This window comes from Rhinoderma darwinii, chromosome 2, assembly GCF_050947455.1.
Source record: "Rhinoderma darwinii isolate aRhiDar2 chromosome 2, aRhiDar2.hap1, whole genome shotgun sequence".
In the NCBI taxonomy this organism is placed as follows: Eukaryota; Metazoa; Chordata; class Amphibia; order Anura; family Rhinodermatidae; genus Rhinoderma; species Rhinoderma darwinii.
Window position 1 is genome coordinate 220597497 of NC_134688.1, and position 20540 is coordinate 220618036.

Consider the following 20540-nt stretch of genomic DNA (forward strand, 5'->3'; position numbering starts at 1 on the left):
TCACTCGAGGAAATATCAAAATCCGGACAATCGACAATCACAGGGTGAAACAGATAACTCAAAGTTGCCCACTGAAGGAATTTGATCACCTCCGCAACACGGTAAGCGAGTTGATTCTATGAATCTTCGACTTATCTGTGTTAGTGGACAATCTTGTGGCGATCTGTAGAACCCTTTTGTTGATTTCCTGGATTATCTCAGGCGACAGAGGTGATATTTTCCGCTGTGAGGTAAAAAAACCTGTGAGACCTTAGTCGCGCCCGACTAACCATCCTCTGGGTAATTAGGGACTAGATAGAAAATACGCGGACACAATATATATGTGTGATAAGTCGTGGATAGTATTATAACCTGTCCTATACGCAGGCATGCGGGGTGCAATGCACTGATAAGACGTGTGATAAGACGTGAGACAGGTGCACGCGGGATGCAATGCACTGATAAGAGGTGTAATAGATTTGTAGGTAATATAGTGGCCAGACCAGAGAGTTGTAGACCGAAGATTGTTATATAAATTACGTGTATAATATAGACTGTTAGAATGGATGGTTTACGGTCCATATTCAAATCATCAGGATCACCCGATCCTATTCATGATTTGGTGAAGTGAATGGAAGTTAGGAATAAGAAAGGTATTGTATGTTATATGTATTAGAAAACACAGGGCCAGCCGACGCCCGGTAATGGTGTCCGTACCTCATGTTGAGTGTGTCCTCATTGTGGGTGGGAAACCCCCCCCCCTTTCACAGCTGCGCAATGTGTTTCCAATGGGAGAGGCTGCCCCCCACCCCTGATGTGGCCACGCCCGGGCCAACCAAATCAGTATGAAATAATCGCCTTGTTAATTTTGTCATTTGTAGTGTCTTTTCTATTTTTAGGTTCCATGCTAGTGTGCACTGATGAAGCAACACGTCATCATAATATAGAGATGGTGGCCGACAGAGTAGACTGTTGCAGATTATGTGTTTGATGTTTTGAACATAGATAATTCCTATATAATGGTTTCTACTTTATCTCCAGCTTTTCTGTTTCCCAGTAGGTTTCCTCCATTAGGTGGTTTACCTTGTCTGAGCCATTTTCTCAATTTTTGTGTGCGAAAATAAAACATAATATTAAAACTAGAATAAAATGTGATTTTATTTTTTGATACAAATATCCTTTTTTAATAAGTGATGCCCACCCACCACAGACTTCAGGAGCCGCATCAGGTAAACCCAAGAACATGGAACGAAATCCCCAATTGAATTGAGAAATTAGAAAGACTTACAGTAACTCTTAGAAAACTATTTATTGGTTGTAGTGTAATACATTATATGGGATGGGGTTTTAATGCACTGATAGAAGGCAAAATGTAGAACGTTCATAATAGAGATTTTATCCCAAAATAATCAGAATGCTTTCATAGTATATGTTAATACCAACTGTAAAGGGGTATTCCTATTTTACAGATTTATGGCATATTAACAGTGTCCCATTCTCCCTATAGGTGAGAGTCCTGGGGGTGTGACCAACACCTATCAGGCATATCTTGTGAATATGACATATTTGTGTAAGATGGGAATACCCCTTTAATAAATAGAAGACAATTTGCAATATATACAGAAGACATGCAGTGTATATTATGAATGGCCCATCTTAGGTTTTCTGTAAACAGGTAGTCTATATTCTGTAATTCACATTTACTCAGTAACACATCTCTTGGCATTGGGTGTCCACTCTGGAGGCCTCCCTAGAATATGCAGCAGAAAAAATACATTATAATCGGATGATCATATGAATTCAGGGAGATGATGAATCCCCAACACTTCTAATAAAATAATGTTCAATTGGATGTGCGCATTTCTTAATACAGTGTTTTACTCATCGGTTCACTGACTTTTCTAAGTTGACTACAAAACATGGTCCACATAGAAGGTGCTCCTCTCATTTTCCTACGTCTCTTTTCAGTGTTAACATCTTGAGATTAAAAAATGTACTAAATAGTAAAACATTTTTTTACAGAATCGCTGTTTAGTTTATTAAAATGAACTACCAGCTACATTCTGCATAATATTTGAAAAATTAAACATTAATACCAAGAAAGATGGTCTATCAGAAAAATATGTCTATCACACAGTTCTAAACCATCCCCATTATAATAAAATATAGCATTATATCACTGTATTAGGGCTGATTCAGACGAACGTGGCGTTTTTGCGCACGCAAAACACGCGGCGTTTTGCCTGCGCAAAAGCCATTTACCTGCTCCGTGAGGCAGCATCATATGATGCGCGGCTGCGTGCTTTTCGCGCAGCCGCCATCATTATGACACGCCATTTGGATGTTTGTAAACAGAAAAGCACGTGGTGCTTTTCTGTTTACATTCATCCTTTTGACAGCTGTTGCGCGAAACATGCAAATCTCACGGAAGTGCTTCCGTGCGACCTGCGTGGTTTTCACGCACCCATTGACTTCAATAGGTGCGTGATGCGCAAAATACGCCGAGATATTGAACATGTCGCGCTTTTTACGCAGCGGACAAACGCTGCGCAAAAAGCACGGACTGTCTGTACTGCCCCATAGACTTCTATTGGTCCATGCGAGCCGCGTGAAAACCACGCGGCCTGCACGGACGCAATTCACGTTCGTGTGAATCCGCCCTTACATGGCTATGGATTAATTTGAGCTTTAAACATAATTACAACTTTTTTTTTAGATAACGAGTATATTCACACCTAGCAGATTTGTTGCAGAAATTTCTGGGAATGTCCCACTCACAGAAATCCACACGCCTGTTGCAGAAACAACCCAGGTCAGATAAATAAAACTGATTTTCAGTCACAGAAATTTCTGCAACAAATCTGCCACCGGTAAATATACCCGTACAGTCAGGGCCGGCCTTAGGGGTTTGCAACCTATACAATTGCACAGGGAACATTACTTATCCTCACTAAAAGTGGCTCCAGGGGCCCTGATGTTTGCACGCTCCTACACTTGGTGTCTAAACCTATGAAAAGTCAAATGCACGGGACACCTTGCCTAGTTTATGGATTGGGCAGTATTATTTCGGAGACTCTCGCAGTGTTATTTGGGCTCCTTACGACAATGTTATTTATATGCTGTAGCATTGTATTATTTGGGCACTGTATGGTACACTATAGGTGAGCTGTCTATAGAAGCTACTGCAGAGGACACTAACCAACCAAGTCCAGCTCTGCTTACAGTCCCACTAAGAAAGAAAAATCAAGATATTTTGCAAACCGCTACAATAGAAGAGCTAAATTACCTTAAGACTTTCACCACACTGTACCTGACTCCTGTTTTATATTACATTCACCTGGAAGGTCTGTTAAAAAGAAGAGAAAACCTTAGTGTTCGGTCATGTATAATGTGCTGTATGCAGGGCTGAATTATAGGGAGGCCGAAAAAGCAATTGCCCTTTTACCTTCACTACCAACTTCTCGTCATTTCTTTGTAGACGTGCTCAGTAGCAAAACATGGGATTTCCAACAAATTTAAAGCCTGCCTCCAACAACATAACATTTTTAATATACGGCATAAAATATGAATATGCACTGCTAGCAAGTCCAAATCTGGTGATCGAGCATGCGTGTTTATTGCCATAAAGGTGCAGTCACACGTGAAAGATTGAAAATAAGTTAAATTCATTTGAATGGCGTTGTTTCTGCTGCAGGTGCATTGATTTCTGAAATTTCCATTCCAATGAATAGAACTGATTTCTGCAACAAAATCTGCAGCATGTGACTGCACCCTAACGAGAGGGGATAAGCAGCTGTCAGATACCTCTGGTCCTGGTTAAATGAAGAAAATCATGTTAAAATCCAAAATGCCAAACTTTGTTTTACCCAAGAGTAGACACCAAAGTACAGTGGAGTAGCTCTCATACGCATTAGACTGTTGTGAAGTTATTTTCACATCGGCTGATCAGTTTAATATTAATGTGTATGTCCAATGTCAGTTATCGAGGCATTATATGACACTACAACTGGAGGAGGGGACCCCAACTAATATTTTGCCATAGGGCCTCCACCACCATTGATCTGGCCCGGACTATCTTTTTCATGGTTCTTTAATGGAGAGGAATGGAAAAGAACTTGTTTAATTCAACTGTTGAACAGTAAAGTGTATATGTCATGATGTTTAATCAGTATTAGTTTATGCTCCATGGGGGCATTCTGTTAAATGATAGATTTTATTTTTGTTTCTTAAAGGCCTGTTGATGAATCTGGCAATCGCTGCATGCAGGAAACTAGTCACTAGTATTAATAAATCTCCCACATTGTTTGCAGGTAAAAGTTAAATACCTTCTGCTGCTGGTTCTGCTGTATGAATCTGGTCAGATTTGCCTGTAAATAAATAAAACATTAAACTGCATAAGTAGAAGGTTCACTCAGCTATCCAAAGAAAATTGTCATTTTTGTAAGCAGTTTATGACATTTTTAATGACAAATGCATCCGCCCCGAACTTAATCTTTAACAATTGGTGCTTTATGCAGCCACATTGTCACCAGTCTTTGGCAGCAGGGACTGATACCATTTGTTGAAGGTAGAATTGGAAAATCTGGTGTTATATTGCTGTCAGTGCAGACAAGTGTGAGGCCTGATCAACACGTCCACAGTTCTCTTTGCCTCCCGGTAAAGAGCGACCGCTGTGCAGCTATTTTCCACATCAAGCAGCCCAAAGAGAAGCAGGCTTACATGTTAAGTAGTTGCCCATCTACTGCCATCCCTCTTCACGTTGCTTGAACCGGTAGAGCGCAGTGAATGTTTTTATGGCATATAACTTTTTAAACATTTTGGACACTGTTCTTTTACATAGTTGCTGCTACTTGTTGTTGGACAGATAAATCTTTGTCTTTTTGTTCAGGAAATTAAAGGTAAGTTGCCAACGGTTTATTATGTATGCATACACTTATCCGCCATAATATTAATACCACCTGCCTGCTGAAAGAGGCCACTGCCATACCATTGCCATGAAGAAGTGTACTTTGTCTTCAGCAATGTTTAGGTAGATGTTACATGTTAAAGTAACAGCCATATGTATCCCAGGACCCAAGATTTCCCAGCAGAACCGTGCCCAGAGCATCACACTGCCTCTGCCAACTTGCCATCTTCCAGTAGTGCATCCTGGTGCCATCTCTTCCCCAGGTAAGTGACACACTTGCACGCGGATGTCCACATGATGTAAAAGAAGACTTCTTCCGACCAGGTCACCTTCTTCCACTGTTCCATGGTCCAGGTCTGATGCTCACGTGACCACGGTAGGCACTTTTGGCGGTGGACAGTGGTTAGCATGAGCAGTCTGACCGGTCTGATGTTACTCAGTGCATCGCAGCTTGCTGCATTTGGGGCTGTGTGTTCTGACACCTCTCTATCATAGCCAGTAATAACCTTTTCAGCAATATGTGAACAGGTGGCTCTTGGGATCAGAACCAGGGCTAGCAATTACTGAAGCGATCAGGCAGGAGGGTGATCATAGCAGTAGTGTTCCAGTAAGAGCCCAGGTTTAGTACATAGATAGGTAGCAACAGGTTGTAGCGTGAGTCAGAGAAGTGGACAGAAAACAATGCAATTTTGGTGCACAGATGAGAACCAATAGTTTCAAGAGTGAGGAACTAGACCACAGGCAGGAAGCTCAATAGTCTGGCAATCAGGAAATACAGGGGCCAGACATTTATAGTAAGCCTAAAGGGTGAGACCAATTACGGCAAGCAATCCAGAGAGGAAAGAACCAGGAGGAGCTGGACATTAGATGTAGCAGTGGAGCTGACCAACGTTTCAGATGGCTCGATGTGAAGAGCTACTGCCTGGTACACCTGAGTTTCTGGGTTCAAAACTTGACAAAATCGCTCAGATGTGCCCTATTTTTGGGTGATATTTAACTTTTCGGGGAATATCTTTACACTGTTCATCATGCACTATAAATAGCATGTTAATTTTATTTACAAGTCGGTATGGTTATGGGGATACCGAAAATGTAAATATGCACAGTATATGTTTTATGACATTTATTGATTTTATTGTTTTGTTTTTGTATTGCATTTATTCCTTTTTTATTCTATGCATTGACTGAATAAAAGACACCTTTAGAGCAGTACAATCCAGGGAGAACACTTTTACAAACATGATTTATTTTCCTATACGCTGGTCTTCAAAAAACCTAAGACTGATCTTTTACCGGATTCTGTAGATAGCCCAGACTCACTTTCATCTGTTACTTCTGAAATGCAATCACAGAAAAACGCAGACATAAAATATGAAATGTAACTTGAGACATGGAAATGGAAATTTACAAGAGGATAAAAGATAACTACTGATGACACCTATCAACATGTGCATGAAGTCAACTTACTAGAAACAATTTATAGACCGAGCATAGATGTTAGGGTATTTTCACACGGCAACGAAAAATACGTCAAATTACGGAGATGTTTTCAGGCGAAAACAGCTCCTGAATTTCAGACGTTTTTACAAGTGCATGTGTTTTTCGCGGCGTACATTACGGACATAATTGGAGCTGTTTTTCAATGGCATCAATGAAAAACGGCTCCAATTACGTCCCAAGAAGTGTCCTGCACTTCTTTGACGTGGGCGTAATTTTATGCGCCGTCTCTTGACAGCAACGCGTAAAATTACACCTCGTCTGCACAGAACATCGTAAGACCCATTGCAAGCAATGGGCAGATGTTTGCCGACGTATTGGAGCAGTCTTTTCAGGCGTAATTCGAGGCGTACAACGCCTCCATTACGTCTGAAAAGAGGTCGTGTGCACATACCCTTAGAGCACATAGGGTAGAAAAAAAAAAGGGAACAGTAGGATACTAGGAAGACAATTTGGAATAGAAGTGTGAAATAGATTCACTAGAGTGGGGTATCGTCCCTGTGGGATTGAGGGACAATATATAGTTATTTTCTGCTCCGGACTCGGATTGGAAGTCTGCTAGAGAGCTATTGTGGATGGTCTACAACATCCACTACGATTGCTTATAATATTAGCACTTATTTAGGACATAGCCGGAACACAAAATAAAAAAACAACAGACTATTCAAATTCAAAATATTTTGTGATTACAAAGAAGAATTGCTTCCTCAGGAGTGATCTTTTTATGGCATGTTTTTAATTATTTTATGGCTAAAGATGCCCATACACTTAAGACAGAACTCTGCTAAACCCGCTGTAGGATCGGCCGACAATCTAAGCTGTATGGGTGAGAACATACAGTGAAGGAAATAAGTATTTGATCCCTTGCTGATTTTGTAAGTTTGCCCTCTGTCAAAGACATGAACAGTCTAGAATTTTTAGGCTAGGTTAATTTTACCAGTGACAGATAGATTATATTTAAAAAAAAACAGAAAATCACATTGTCAAAATTATATATATTTATTTGCATTGTGCACAGAGAAATAAGTATTTGATCCCCTACCAACCATTAAGAGTTCAGCCTCCTCCAGACCAGTTACACGCTCCAAATCAACTTGGTGCCTGCATTAAAGACAGCTGTCTTAAATGGTCACCTGTATAAAAGACTCCTGTCCACAGACTCAATTAATCAGTCTGACTCTAACCTCTACAACATGGGCAAGACCAAAGAGCTTTCTAAGGATGTCAGGGACAAGATCATAGACCTGCACAAGTCTGGAATGGGCTACAAAATCATAAGTAAGACGCTGGGTGAGAAGGAGACAACTGTTGGTGCAATAGTAAGAAAATGGAAGACATACAAAATGACTGTCAATCGACATCGATCTGGGGCTCCATGCAAAATCTCACCTCGTGGGGTATCCTTGATCCTGAGGAAGGTGAGAGCTCAGCCGAAAACTACACAGGGGGGGGGGGGGACTTGTTAATGATCTCAAGGCAGCTGGGACCACAGTCACCAAGAAAACCATTGGTAACACATTACGCCGTAATGGATTAAAAACCTGCAGTGCCCGCAAGGTCCCCCTGCTCAAGAAGGCACATGTACAGGCCCGTCTGAAGTTTGCAAATGAACATCTGGATGATTCTGAGAGTGATTGGGAGAAGGTGCTGTGGTCAGATGAGACTAAAATTTAGCTCTTTGGCATTAACTCTACTCGCCGTGTTTGGAGGAAGAGAAATTATGCCTATGACCCAAACAACACCGTCCCCACTGTCAAGCATGGAGGTGGAAACATTATGTTTTGGGGGTGTTTCTCTGCTAAGGGCACAGGACTACTTCACCGCATCAATGGGAGAATGGATGGAGCCATGTACCGTCAAATCCTGAGTGACAACCTCCTTCCCTCCACCAGGACATTAAAAATGGCTCGTGGCTGGGTCTTCCAGCACAACAATGACCCGAAACACACAGCCAAGGCAACAAAGGAGTGGCTCAAAAAGAAGCACATTAAGGTCATGGAGTGGCCTAGCCAGTCTCCAGACCTTAATCCCATCGAAAACTTATGGAGGGAGCTGAAGATCCGAGTTGCCAAGCGACAGCCTCGAAATCTTAATGATTTACAGATGATCTGCAGAGGAGTGGGCCAAAATTCCATCTAACATGTGTGCAAACCTCATCATCAACTACAAAAAACGTCTGACTAATGTGCTTGCCAACAAGGGTTTTGCCACCAAGTATTAAGTCTTGTTTGCCAAAGGGATCAAATACTTATTTCTCTGTGCACAATACAAATAAATATCTATAATTTTGACAGTGTGATTTTCTGTTTTTTTTAAATATAATCTATCCCTCACTGGTAAAATTAACCTAGCCTAAAAATTCTAGACTGTTCATGTCTTTGACAGTGGGCAAACTTACAAAATCAGCAAGGGATCAAATACTTATTTCCTTCACTGTATACCCAACTGAAGAAAGAGAAAAACCTTTTCTGATAACTACATCTTTCCATCTCAGTAGTATACTTACGGTTATTAAGCACCAGTCCAGGAAAAGGTCTATATAAATGAAAAAATGTAATTTTAAATTAAATTGAAATAAATTTTTGCTCCTTTTCAAACTAAGAATCTATTAGTCAAGTGTTAATATATACGGCTAAACTATAATTAAAGGGGTTGTCCGAGATACCAACATTTTTTCAAAAACTGTGTCATACATTACCCCTTATACAGACAACCTAAATAAAGCATTATTTTAAAAAAAAATTCTACTTCGCACATTTCTTCTTTGAATTCAGCACAGTTTGTTTACATGCAGTTCAGCTCTGGTTTGTTGATCTTTCCTTGTTATGAAACTTTTTTCCCGTGCACGCTCATTGCAGGCTGCAATGAGCGTGCACGTAGCTTCCAAGAGTTCATGTGAGCTGTCCTTGCTCCTCCCGCTGACCTCCTTCACTGGATTGCCTCCTTGCTGACATTCTTGAAGGATGGTGACCATTCTCCCCCCATTATGTTTTATTTCTCTTTTCAGGTCTATAAACCTCTTCGTGTCTCCCCTCACCCTCGTCCACCCTCACCCTAACCCTCACCCTAACCCTCGCCCACCCTCCTCTATCTCACGTCTCTCTCCACTAAGGCTATGTTCACACAGAGTTTTTTTGCCGGAGGAATATCTGCCTCAAAATTCCGTCTTGAAGTTTGCGGCAGATTTACCTCTCCCTGCACGTTGATTTTTGCGTCATTTTTCCCGGAGTTTTTTGTGCGCTGTTTGCGGTTTTGTTTGCCGCTTTGTTCGGGCCATTTTTCGCTTCGTTTATCTTGGCATTTTTTGCTTGTTTGTTTGCGTCTTTTTTTGCTGTGTTTTCCGTTGCGTTTATCGTAGCCTTTTTCGTATCGTTTCTTTTTTTGCATCGTTGTTTGTGGCTATTTTTGCTGCGTTTTTCGTTGCGTCTTTCGTGGCGTTTTCCCAGTAGTTTTTCACGGCGTTCTTTGCCTCTTTGTTTGCGGCTTTTTCCGCGATGTTTTTCGCAACGTTTTCCGTGGCGTTTATCGTAGCCTTTTTTGCGTCGTTTTTCGCCTCTTTTTTTTGCGTCGCTGTTTGCGTTTTTTTTTCTGCGTTTTTCGTTGCGTCTTTCATGCCGTTTTTCCTGTCGTTTTTCGTGGCGTTTTTTGCCTCTTTTTTCGCGGCTTTATTTGCGATGTTTTTCGCGGCGTTTATCGTAGCCTTTTTGGCGTTGTTTTTGCGGCTTTTTTTGCTGCGTTTTTCGCGTCGTTTTCCGTCATGTTTTTCGCCCACGGCAATTGAGCGCCGCGGGCATAAAACAACGGAAATACGCTTTCTCTGCCTCCCATTGAAGTCAATGGGAGGTCAGAGGTGTAAACGCCCGAAGATGGAGCATGTCGCTTCTTTTTCCCACGAGGCAGTTTTACTGCTCGCGGGAAAAAGACGCCGACGCCTCCCATTGAAATCAATGGTACGCATTTTCGGGCCGTTTTTTACAAGTTTTGCTACGCTGTTTCCGCTTAAAAAAAAACCAGGCGGAAACATCCCCGTAATTTCAGCCGTTATGGACGCCCTCGTGTGAACATACCCTAACAATGTAGGCTTAGATACAGGACCCCAGAAGGTCTTATCCAGTTCAGGACCGGGCTATTTTGCGCCTTCAGGACCAGACACCGTTTAGCCATTTTTAGCACGTGTTCGTTAAATGGCTATAACTTTTTTATTTGTTGGGCTAACTACGTGATTTTTGCGACGTTTTTTCCATAGACAATGCAGGTTTCTTTTTTTATCATTTTTATACACACCTTTTTTGCCATTTTAGAATTTTCTTTCATAAAGTTTGAAAATATTAGTAAAAAAAAAGCTTTTTTACGTTTCAGCTATTTTTTTTTGGTAATAACATAGTTTTACCCTAAAATAGACCTTTTATTTGTGATCGTCATTGTCTACCGTAAATTTTTATATATTACATGTCTATATTAGGGTAATTGGGTCAGCGCTAGCGTTACAACAATGATTGGCGGGGGGAACGGTATTTTATTGGGGTGGGTATTTTATGTGTATTTATTATTGTATTTTTTTTTGCACTTTACTTTACTATTTTTTTTATTACTATGGTCTGTCCCCCAAAGGTCAGAAAAGACCTTTGGGGAACTTTATATATATTTTTTCTTTCTTTTACATGTTTTTCCACTGTAACTGGAGCTGCACAGCAGCCCCAGTTACAGGGGAAATCAGCCCTCTCATAGTGACGATTGTCACTAATAGGGCTGTGCTGGGTCTAGTAAGACCCAGCAGCAGTCTGCCACTAACGGCACCCGGTGATCATGTGACCAGTCACATGATACCGGGAGGAATAGAGACAGCGCCGCGGGGCCGCTGTCTCTATTCCTATACACAGCGTTCATTGAGCGCTGTGTAAAAAGACATCGGAGAAGACAGAAGCAGCTAAAGCTGCTTCTGTCTTCTCCTCAGGGTCCCCGGCAGTCACTGACAGCCGGAGACCCGACATACAGCTGCCCGATCGCGCGGGCAGCAAGTTAAAACCCGAGCCGTAGAAAGTCTATGGCTCGGGTTTTAAGGACCCGTCCCTGACCGCTGGCCGTAAAAATACAGCCAGCGGTCGGGAACCAGTTGTTAAACAGTGCACGGTGTCCCGCGGGCCGCAGATAACAGCCTCAAGGGCTGCATGCGACCCGTGTGCTGCATAGTGTTGTATAATTCCCTATCAAAGCCTACTATGTGTAGGCTTTGATAGGGGAAGAACTAAAAGTACAGAGGTCACTGTACCTTTCTAGTCCGCGGGTGCCGTCCCTCTTCACTTTTTTCACTGTGAACATGCATAGGCGCGTTCACAGTGAAAAGATGCATAGCCTGGGCGGGCGGGCACGCGCAGAAACGTCACGTCTCCAGTGACGTGTCGTGTCCCATCCGAGGTCTCGCTGGGGCGAGACCATGTGATCGGGACACGACACGACAGTGGAGGAAGAAAACGTGACGTCAGAAGACATGTGATCGGCAGAAAAGAGCTGCCAGAACGGAGAACAGAAGCAAGATTGCACAGGTAAGTATATTAGGGAATACTTAATGTGTGCATTGTGTGTTTAACTTTAAAATAAAAATATATCTCGGACAACCCCTTTAAGTGTCAGCAAAGTAGAGTCTAAATTTCTAAGAATGGAGAATGAATTGGAAGAAATAAATATCTAGATGTCAACACAAACAGAAAGATGCAGCAGCCTGTGGAAGTAAAGATATATGCAAACATGTAATATTTTTAATATTTTAAAAATTGCATTACTGCTATATTTATTATACTTATAAATGTGAGGTTCTTAGTGCAGATTTTGATCAAATTGTCCACATGCCGCGACAAGGCGACCTCATACAGATATAGGCCTAGACCCAAGAAAGAGGCGACTCATGTTGTATGGGTATACGGTTAGTTTAGGGACCCAACAGAATGAGACCGCCCTGTCTTGGCAGATGGGACGAAATGTGCGCTAAAAACCTGACCATTGAAAGAGAACCGGTCACATTGAAAATGTAGACAGAAAAATGGACAAGGAGGCAGCACTTCCAAAATTGTGAAAACCTTTAATCACCCATGCAACGTTTCAATCCCTCAGGATCTTTCTCAAGCATCTTTACGCTTGAGAAAGATCCTGAGGGATTGAAACGTTGCATGAGTGATTAAAGGTTTTCACAATTTTGGAAGTGCTGCCTCCTTGTCCATTTTTCTGTCTGATATTGGGGACCTTGGACCGGGTTCTGAAGAGGCGTGCACCCTTTTGGCGTTTCGGTGCTGTGGGATTTCTCTACTTCTGGCTACATTGAAAATGTAGTCTGATCTGTTGGCAGCATGTTATACAGCAGCAGGAGCTGAGCAGATTAATATATAGTATTGTGGTTGTATTTTATTTTTTTAAATCTAAAACCCTGCCAGTTCTCTGCTTTGGACTCTCACCCAATGATTGACAACTAATCTTCCCTGTATAGGTTCTACTAAATCTTTTCCGACAATACTATACATCAATCTACTCAGCTCCTCCTGCTTTATAACATGCTGCCGCTTTTCACATTCCCATACACTGAATGTGATGAGAACCTCAGACCCAAACCCCCCCCCCCCACACAATCATCACAGTTGGAGCCCATCTTCTGGTTATGCCTGCTGCTTGTGGCATCTGTCCCGATTCCTGGATCCCCTCTGCACTAACTTCTGATCAATGAGCCAGTACAGATGCCACAAGCAGCTGCAGAGGGAATACAGGAACCGGGACACTCTGACTGCTTCTGCTTGCAGCAATTGTTCCGGCTCTTGAATCCTATCAAAATGTAGTGTAGGGGGATGCAAGAGCCAGGACTGAGGTGCTTGTCACAGGTCGGTCACAACCAAGTTGAGCCTCTTCTAGGCCCTAACCGTGGATCTCACCACATCTAGCATTGGGGAAATATTTAACTTAGAAAATTAATAAACATTTGGTGCGACTTGAATCCCCAAATAACTGAAACACAGTCCCTACCCCATCACTTGCAACTTAGTACTTGGTATCCCAATACCATTGCCGACTTTACCAAATGTAATTTTTAGGCATGACAACTTCCCAAAAAACATTGAAAAGTTCAAATACTTTTTCAAATCATTTATATGGCCCCACAAAAGCAGGGAGGTAGTTACTTTTGTAGTTTGTAAGGAAGCCCACCAGTCAGGCTTGTTGGTTAGCGTTACCAGTACCCTTCTCCTTTCAATGCATCCCCCACATGGGGACAGTGTAGCAAGGCCAAACAACACGTGGAGCATGTCGTCCCCTCACAACTCCTGGAAACTCACAGGTAGGCAACAGCGTTGGCAGTGAACTATGCTGCGTCATACATCACAACGCTCACATGTTCTTCACCCAAATTCAGTGTTTGCATACATCGTAGTGACCGCAGGCTGTAACTATATCTTTGTGCTTGTTTGCTTGTGCTTCAGAGTCACAGCAGATTTACACATTTATTTATTATTCTGAATAATTTTGCTTTTTACATTAGACATCAGTTTAACACATCACAATAATGTTAAATAACATCAAACGCCTGAAAAAAGTTATATCTACTACACAGTATTAAGGATTACCTGAAATATTGGATATTTTTGCATGTGATGACCAGGTGTAAGTCAAGTTCTTTTTTTTTTTTTTACTCACCTTATGACTGTAAATTTTATAAACTTTGCTGAATCCAGGATTCTGCGCATTGAACTTATTTCTAGATAACTGGGGGCTTTGAAAGAAACCCCTGGTGGCATCCCATCCACTACAACACATCCTGGGTTGGCAGTTATTTTCCTATATGGAACTTTTACTGGGAAGTTCATGCCAATTGCCTCTCCTACAAAACAGCATTGGTATATAAATAACTTGAATAACATTTTTTTTCATGGGTGATACTAAATTAGTTAAATACAACACATGCATTCTCCAAAGTACATATCCTTCAAACAATTATCCTCATGTAGTGTTCATCAAGGAAGGCAAAAACAAACCCATATGGGCTAGTGGCCAATTGTCATCCAAATATGGCAATCGGCGTAAATCCCCAGGTTCCACAACCCATAAAAAAACGAAATAAAAAATACACTAAAACATTTATAAAAATTTCCAGCTATTCCTTCCATAATCTCCTCCTCTCCTTTGTTCATACTGTATTTTGTAAAATATAAACATAAATCTTGTGTGTCCCAGAAGACTAATTATGTCCCCTTCTCTTTTTCCCAATGCTGTATCTGGCTGTAAGACAACTGGCTGCAGAAGAAGTCTCCCCCCTACTGCTCTCCAGTGGTTCTGCATTTATATCACCATGGGGTTCTAATAGGAATAGGTGATGAGAAATGTTATACCTTACCTATGGCCGTATACAGGTTTGTGTGGGCTCTTATGTGATAAACACAATGGGCCACCTTACAACTCAACTTCTATAACCCATCCAGTATACCATATACTAATAAGGCAACCAGTGGCACTATATGTATGCTCATACATGGGTGTGTGTGTGTGTGTGTGTGTGTTTGTGTGTTTACATTTTAAGGATATGTTCACAAGGTTTGGATATGAAATTCCCCATAAACCGCAAGGAAATCCAAAAGTCTCCACCAAATCGTGTTAAATTTGGTGTGATCTTTGTAAATTAACTTTATCATAGGGGGAGGGTACAGGTGTTGTCTATTTGCAATAAACTCAAAATAACCTTTAGAAGTTGCTTGAAAGCAGACAATCTATTCTAAAATATAATATTTAAAAGTTGTGTTTTTTTCATAAATAGAATTGATAGCAGTCAAAATCACATTGTTTATGGCTCCGCTCTGTTCAGAGAAGGACTTTCTTTTACAGGGCCAAATGAAGTATATGATAATAGGTATAAGAGGTTTATATTATTGGGTATATTTTCTGCTACAATACAAAAGAGCATTTGCTAACATTGCTCACTACTTACCGAATTTCCGACTAAACAATTCATTAACCTGTTCCCTCAGCTGACGAGCTTTGTCTACTTTAACAGTTTTCTCGGAGTCCATATCTATAAAATAACATGTAAAAATTAAATAGAAGGTAATGATTCAGCAAAAGATTTAGTCAGTACATAGTATTGTAGAAACAGCCACACAGTTAAACAAATCCAAGGTACAAAACAGAACGATCAGAAGGGACAAGTCCCAAGTCGAGGCCTGAGTGCATGAAAGATAGGCCTCTGGGTGTAAAACCTATCCTAGGATGGAGACTACGCTATTCACAACAGGAAAAATAAGCCTTCCAGGTATGGTGGTGCACCCTGGCTGATTGAAGATTCCTGGATCTCAAAATCATCTGAACCTTATGCAAGTGATGTAAAGTGGGATGAAACTGCGGATCTCAGTAAAGGAGGTTGGGTCGAGTTGAAAAATGTCAAGGTACGTCCGCAAGCACATAGACTAGGTTACCTAGCCGCACAAGGCCAATCCGGCGCCAGTAGACTTGCGGGATCATCTCTCTTGAAACTTCTGATAACAGAGGATGGATAATCTCTGGGTGAAGCGACCACTATCCTGGATCCAGCTTCTCCCAACCTAGGAGTCTGCGGCCCAGTTATGCACACCTGACGTGTGGACCACTGACCATGCTGGTACCCGATTTTCTGTCCATAGAAGAATCCGAGAAAATTCCCACAGAACTGATCGACTCTTTGTGCCACCTTGGTGGTCCTGACAGGTTATGGCCTTGAAGTTGTCGGTCTGGAGCCTAACTGAGTGACCCTGGAGACCAACGGGAGAGGAACAGGAATATTGCGGTCAGTTCCACAAAATTGATCTGTAAAAGGGATACTCTGCTGACCAGGTATCTGGACAATGTATAGGCTAAAAACAGACTCCCACCTGGACAAACTGACATTCGTTGAGATGACAAGCCACCAAAGGGAACATTCATAGCGTGATGGCCAACAAGGACTCCTACCGGCATAACTCCTGGAAACCGTGAGTACAGGAAGTTTTACGTTGTCTAGAGGTCTGATACTTTTCCCTCTTGAAAAAAGGAACGTTCCCTGGAGGGGCCTGCAAATGCTACCAAAAACCGCTGGGGTTCCCTGCGAAAACTCAAACCTCTCCAGCTTCCGGAAAGGATGGACTGATCTGATCCCTCCTGGATACTAGGAAAAAATTTGATTGGAACCCCTGAGAACGTCCCACTTAAGGAACTGGAACAATAATCTCCTACAGTCGAATGGGACGAATGCTCTGGGAAAAACAGAAGGGTGATCCAGAGAACGACGTGGGAGTCGACAGAAGAACTTTCCAGGGGAAAGGGAGTGCTGTATTTCAGGACCTGTTCACACTAACTCCCAAATCCAGGCCTCCTATGCATGAGCGAGTCATGTCTGTTGAAAGAAAGGACAGACGGCACAAGTGGGGTGGAAACCCCTCAGGCCAATCTGTCCTGGCAGAGGAGAATTTCTGGGCCCTAGGGCACTGTCGCAAAGCAGGTCTATGCCTGAAAGATAGGCGTCTGGGCCTGATAAGCCAACCAGCTGACTTGTCTGGTCTTTGAGAAGAGAACGACCTCTGGGAAGATGAGCTAGGAAAGGACCACAAACTCAGAGAACAGAGACCTGGAAGGCTAATGAGTGCTTTTCCTGAAAAAGAACGCCGGCTGACAAAAAAGCTAGTTGAGGTACGGGTGTTTAAGCGGGATTCCAAGGAAGCCTCAGAAAATTGAAGTGTGAATCACCGGAGATGCAAAAGCAGCATATTCTGCTGCGGCGCTCCTTCCAAGACAGCAGTTGTTTACTCCAAACGAAAAAAAATCCTACTCACACAGGGGAAGTACTGGACGCAGAGGGGAAACTACTGTCACAAAATCAGGCTTTGTCTGGAAATCAAACCTTCTGTCAAGAGGGTCAGTGAGTGACACTACATCCAAGTAAGATGGAGGAGTCCTTAGACATCAGTGAGATACGTGGATCCAGAGAAAGAGACCTAGACCACTTAAACATCAAAGTTCTCGTGAAAGAGAAGCCAGAGTAGAACTGCATTTTGAGACAACCATCTCCTTTTAAGATGCTGCCCTGCATAACATATCCACAAACTTGCTAAGGTTTAGAGGAATACTAGTTGGCCTGGTGTGCGCTGTAAGGGACGTTCTAATTGTGAAGGGGGGATGGGGTCATCCCTTTTATGAAAAGTGTCCCTGACAGCATGTATCAACGCCAGAATTGCAGCTGTCAGTTGGGAGTCCAGCTTAGATTGCGAATCCAAGGATACATTAGAGGAGGGCGCTAATCTTGGTTGGAAGCAGTCTCTTCATAGAAGACTAACAGGGTACCCACAAAGAGAACCTGAAGAGGAGTGGGATCTGTCCCCGGTCCTCCTGCACCTCAAAAGGGAGAGAAGAAGGGGCATAGAGTATGGCCTCTATCCGAGAATACAAGCACTACAGGCATCAACCCTGGCTTGGGAGATGTCTCGAAAATAATTCCTAAAGGCCAAAGTAAAGGAATATGCCATTCAGGAGGAGCCACATCCTGGACGTACTGTCCCTATGACGTAATGGTACTGCGCTTTGCGGGAAGTCCTGCCCGACAGCGCCACATATATACGCATGTCGGGAAGGGGCTAACTTAAACAACAAAAAAATATTTTAATTCCTCTTAACAAATTTCCCCCATCTTTCTTTCCGTTTCTGTTTTAAGGTATCAGAAGAACTTGCAGCTTTTTCATGGGCCACATATCTTTTTTAGGTCTCTCTTTCAATCATCGACCTTGGGACGTTCTTCTCTTTTCCAATAATATAGAATTCGTTTTCTAGCCACACATAAAGTTCTTTTTTTTTTTTAATTGGTTTCATTTAAAACGTTGCAGACAAAATCATATACATATAACAATACAAAATCTTCAGTGTACGGATAACACAGTACAATCAATGTCGTAAGGTAGAAATGAGTACAATGTGTTAGCAACATTTCGAAGGTTACATCTTTTCAAAGTACAAACCAGTATAAACATTAACAACGAAATCCATAGTCTAAGCCACTTACAGACAAAACGTGCAGATAAGGATTAGTAAAGACTAGTTTATGTAAGTCAAGAAAATAATATTAGAGTCTCGATGGGTCCAGAGACCTCCGTATCCAAAGTTTCAGCAGTATCCAACCACAAACCCCAAATTTGTTTGACATTTGTTAGGACAGCCTCAATGCTGATAAACCAGGCGCTCATAAGGTCACGCTGTGTGTCTGCAGTGAAAGAAGCTGGGAGGGAACGATTAGGTCACCCACAGGTCCTTCAACCTTGGCGTCGGAAGAGAGAAGACACATCAGCTCCAGGCGTCAGAGGGTATAATTGCATCAGCTGCAGCATATTCATGTGCAGGTAAGCATAGCAAACTCCCTAGAGACGAGCATATTAACCTTTTGGACGCCTGGAGCCGATGTATCTTCTTTGTATGACGCCAAGGTTGAAGGACCTGTGGGTGACGTCATGCTATGTGTCTGCAGTGAAAGAAGCTGGGTGGGAACGATGAGAAGTGTATGATGCTGATTTGTCAGCGTCATACACTTCTATTCACAACGCCCAGTTGGTAAAAACACAATACACGCCCAGTTGGTAAAATGAGAAAACATGCCCAGTTGTCCATTGAAAAGCTCATTTGCATAAATATAAAATTGCTCATAACTTGGGCAAAAATGATTGTTTTTTAAAAAAAAACAACTTTGCTGTTATCTACATTGCAGCGCCCATCACATTCAATAGGAGATAGGGATTTGATAATCTGGTGACAGAGCCTCTTTAACTAAAGCCTTTCATTTTGACAAAGACGGAGGGCTTTCTCCCATCCAATGTAGCGCTATGACCTTCCTGGCCAAGAATAATGTTTCCTTAACCCCTTCCCGACCACCCCACATAGATTAACGGGCTGCAGAGCTGGTCCTTGTGCCTGCAGCCCATTAATCTACGTGTACTCCTAACAGAGCACACAGGCGTTCCCCGCAGCCCGGCATCTCCCAGTACAGGCTGCTACTAGCAGCCATAGTACTGGGGGAAAACATCGGATCACATCGGTGATCCGAACCGATTAACCCCTTAAATGCGGCAGTCAATAGCGACCGCCGCATTTAAGTTGTTATAACAACATCGGCACCCCGCTACACGATTGCGGTGGCTGATTGTTGCAGTGGGGGGTGATTGCTATGGCAACCGGAAACCTAACAAAGGGTTCCGGTCTGCCATTTATGGAAGGCGATTAGGTCCTGACAGAGGCAAGACCTAATATGCATATACATAAGTATTGCGGGGTATTATAACAACGATCCAACCATTGGATCTTCAAGTTTCTAGTGGGACTAAAAAAAAAAGTTACAAAAAAAAATGTACAAAAATAAAAATGTTAAAATAATAAAAAATAGCCCTTTTTCCCTAATAAAGTACTTTATTATTACATAGTTACATAGTTAGTACGGCTGAAAAAAGACACATGTCCATCAAGTTCAACCAAGGGACGGGAAAAGGGAAGGAAAAATTTCTACACATAGGAGCTAAAAAATAAATAAATAAACTATGCATAATTGGTATCGCCGCGTCCGTAACGGCCTGAACTATAAAAATATAATGTCATTTATCCCGCACTGTGACCGCCATAAAAAAAGAATAAAAGGTAGGGGCGTGGCCAACTGCCGACGGGACCGGTCGCATGATTTAGGAGCTCCGCTTTCGGCCCCGATTTCCCTACATTTATCCTGCTGACATACCGCTACAATTCCTCACAGAGCCAGAAGACGATCTCGCCGACATAAAGAGGGTAACATGAACCGTACACGGCATTCCATGGCTGCAGAGAAGTTGAAGGAGTTTTCCCGCGCTGCTCCTCAAGATGGCGCCGACGCCTCTTCCTCCTTGCCGCCTCCTCCACCAGAGAACACACAGCCAGAGGCTCAGCCTGCTCCTGAGCCGGAACTAACGCTGGCGCAGGTATCAGCCAAGCTCCTGGACGCTATACAGCTCTCCACCTCTTCCCTGACAGGAAAGATTGCTGAAGTAAAGTCGGATGTGGGACTCCTCAGACAGGACCTGCAGAACTTAAGGGACCGGGTGAGGGAGACGGAGGACCGCATTTCTGGGCTAGAAGATAAAGTGGCGCCACAGACAGGAAAGCTGGCACAGCTGGATAG

General features: G+C 42.5%; 1 protein-coding gene across 2 annotated transcripts in view; it reads right to left on the reverse strand.

Moving 5' to 3' along the window:
• Positions 1–1119: 1119 nt before the first annotated feature.
• The window catches only part of GTF2I (general transcription factor IIi), a 93356-nt gene continuing 73935 nt past the window's right edge, over positions 1120–20540 (reverse strand). The window contains exons 27-33 of one of the 2 annotated variants that reach the window (XM_075852870.1): positions 15339–15422; positions 14054–14237; positions 8889–8917; positions 6206–6220; positions 4305–4346; positions 3266–3325; positions 1120–1729 (exon numbers count right to left, since the gene is read on the reverse strand). In XM_075852870.1, the coding sequence (XP_075708985.1) occupies positions 3276–3325; positions 4305–4346; positions 6206–6220; positions 8889–8917; positions 14054–14237; positions 15339–15422 (404 nt within the window). In that variant the 3' untranslated portion in view covers positions 1120–1729; positions 3266–3275. Of the gene's footprint in view, positions 1730–3265; positions 3326–4304; positions 4347–6178; positions 6221–8888; positions 8918–14053; positions 14238–15338; positions 15423–20540 lie in introns of both variants that reach the window. The other variant, XM_075852869.1, reaches the window with a different exon arrangement.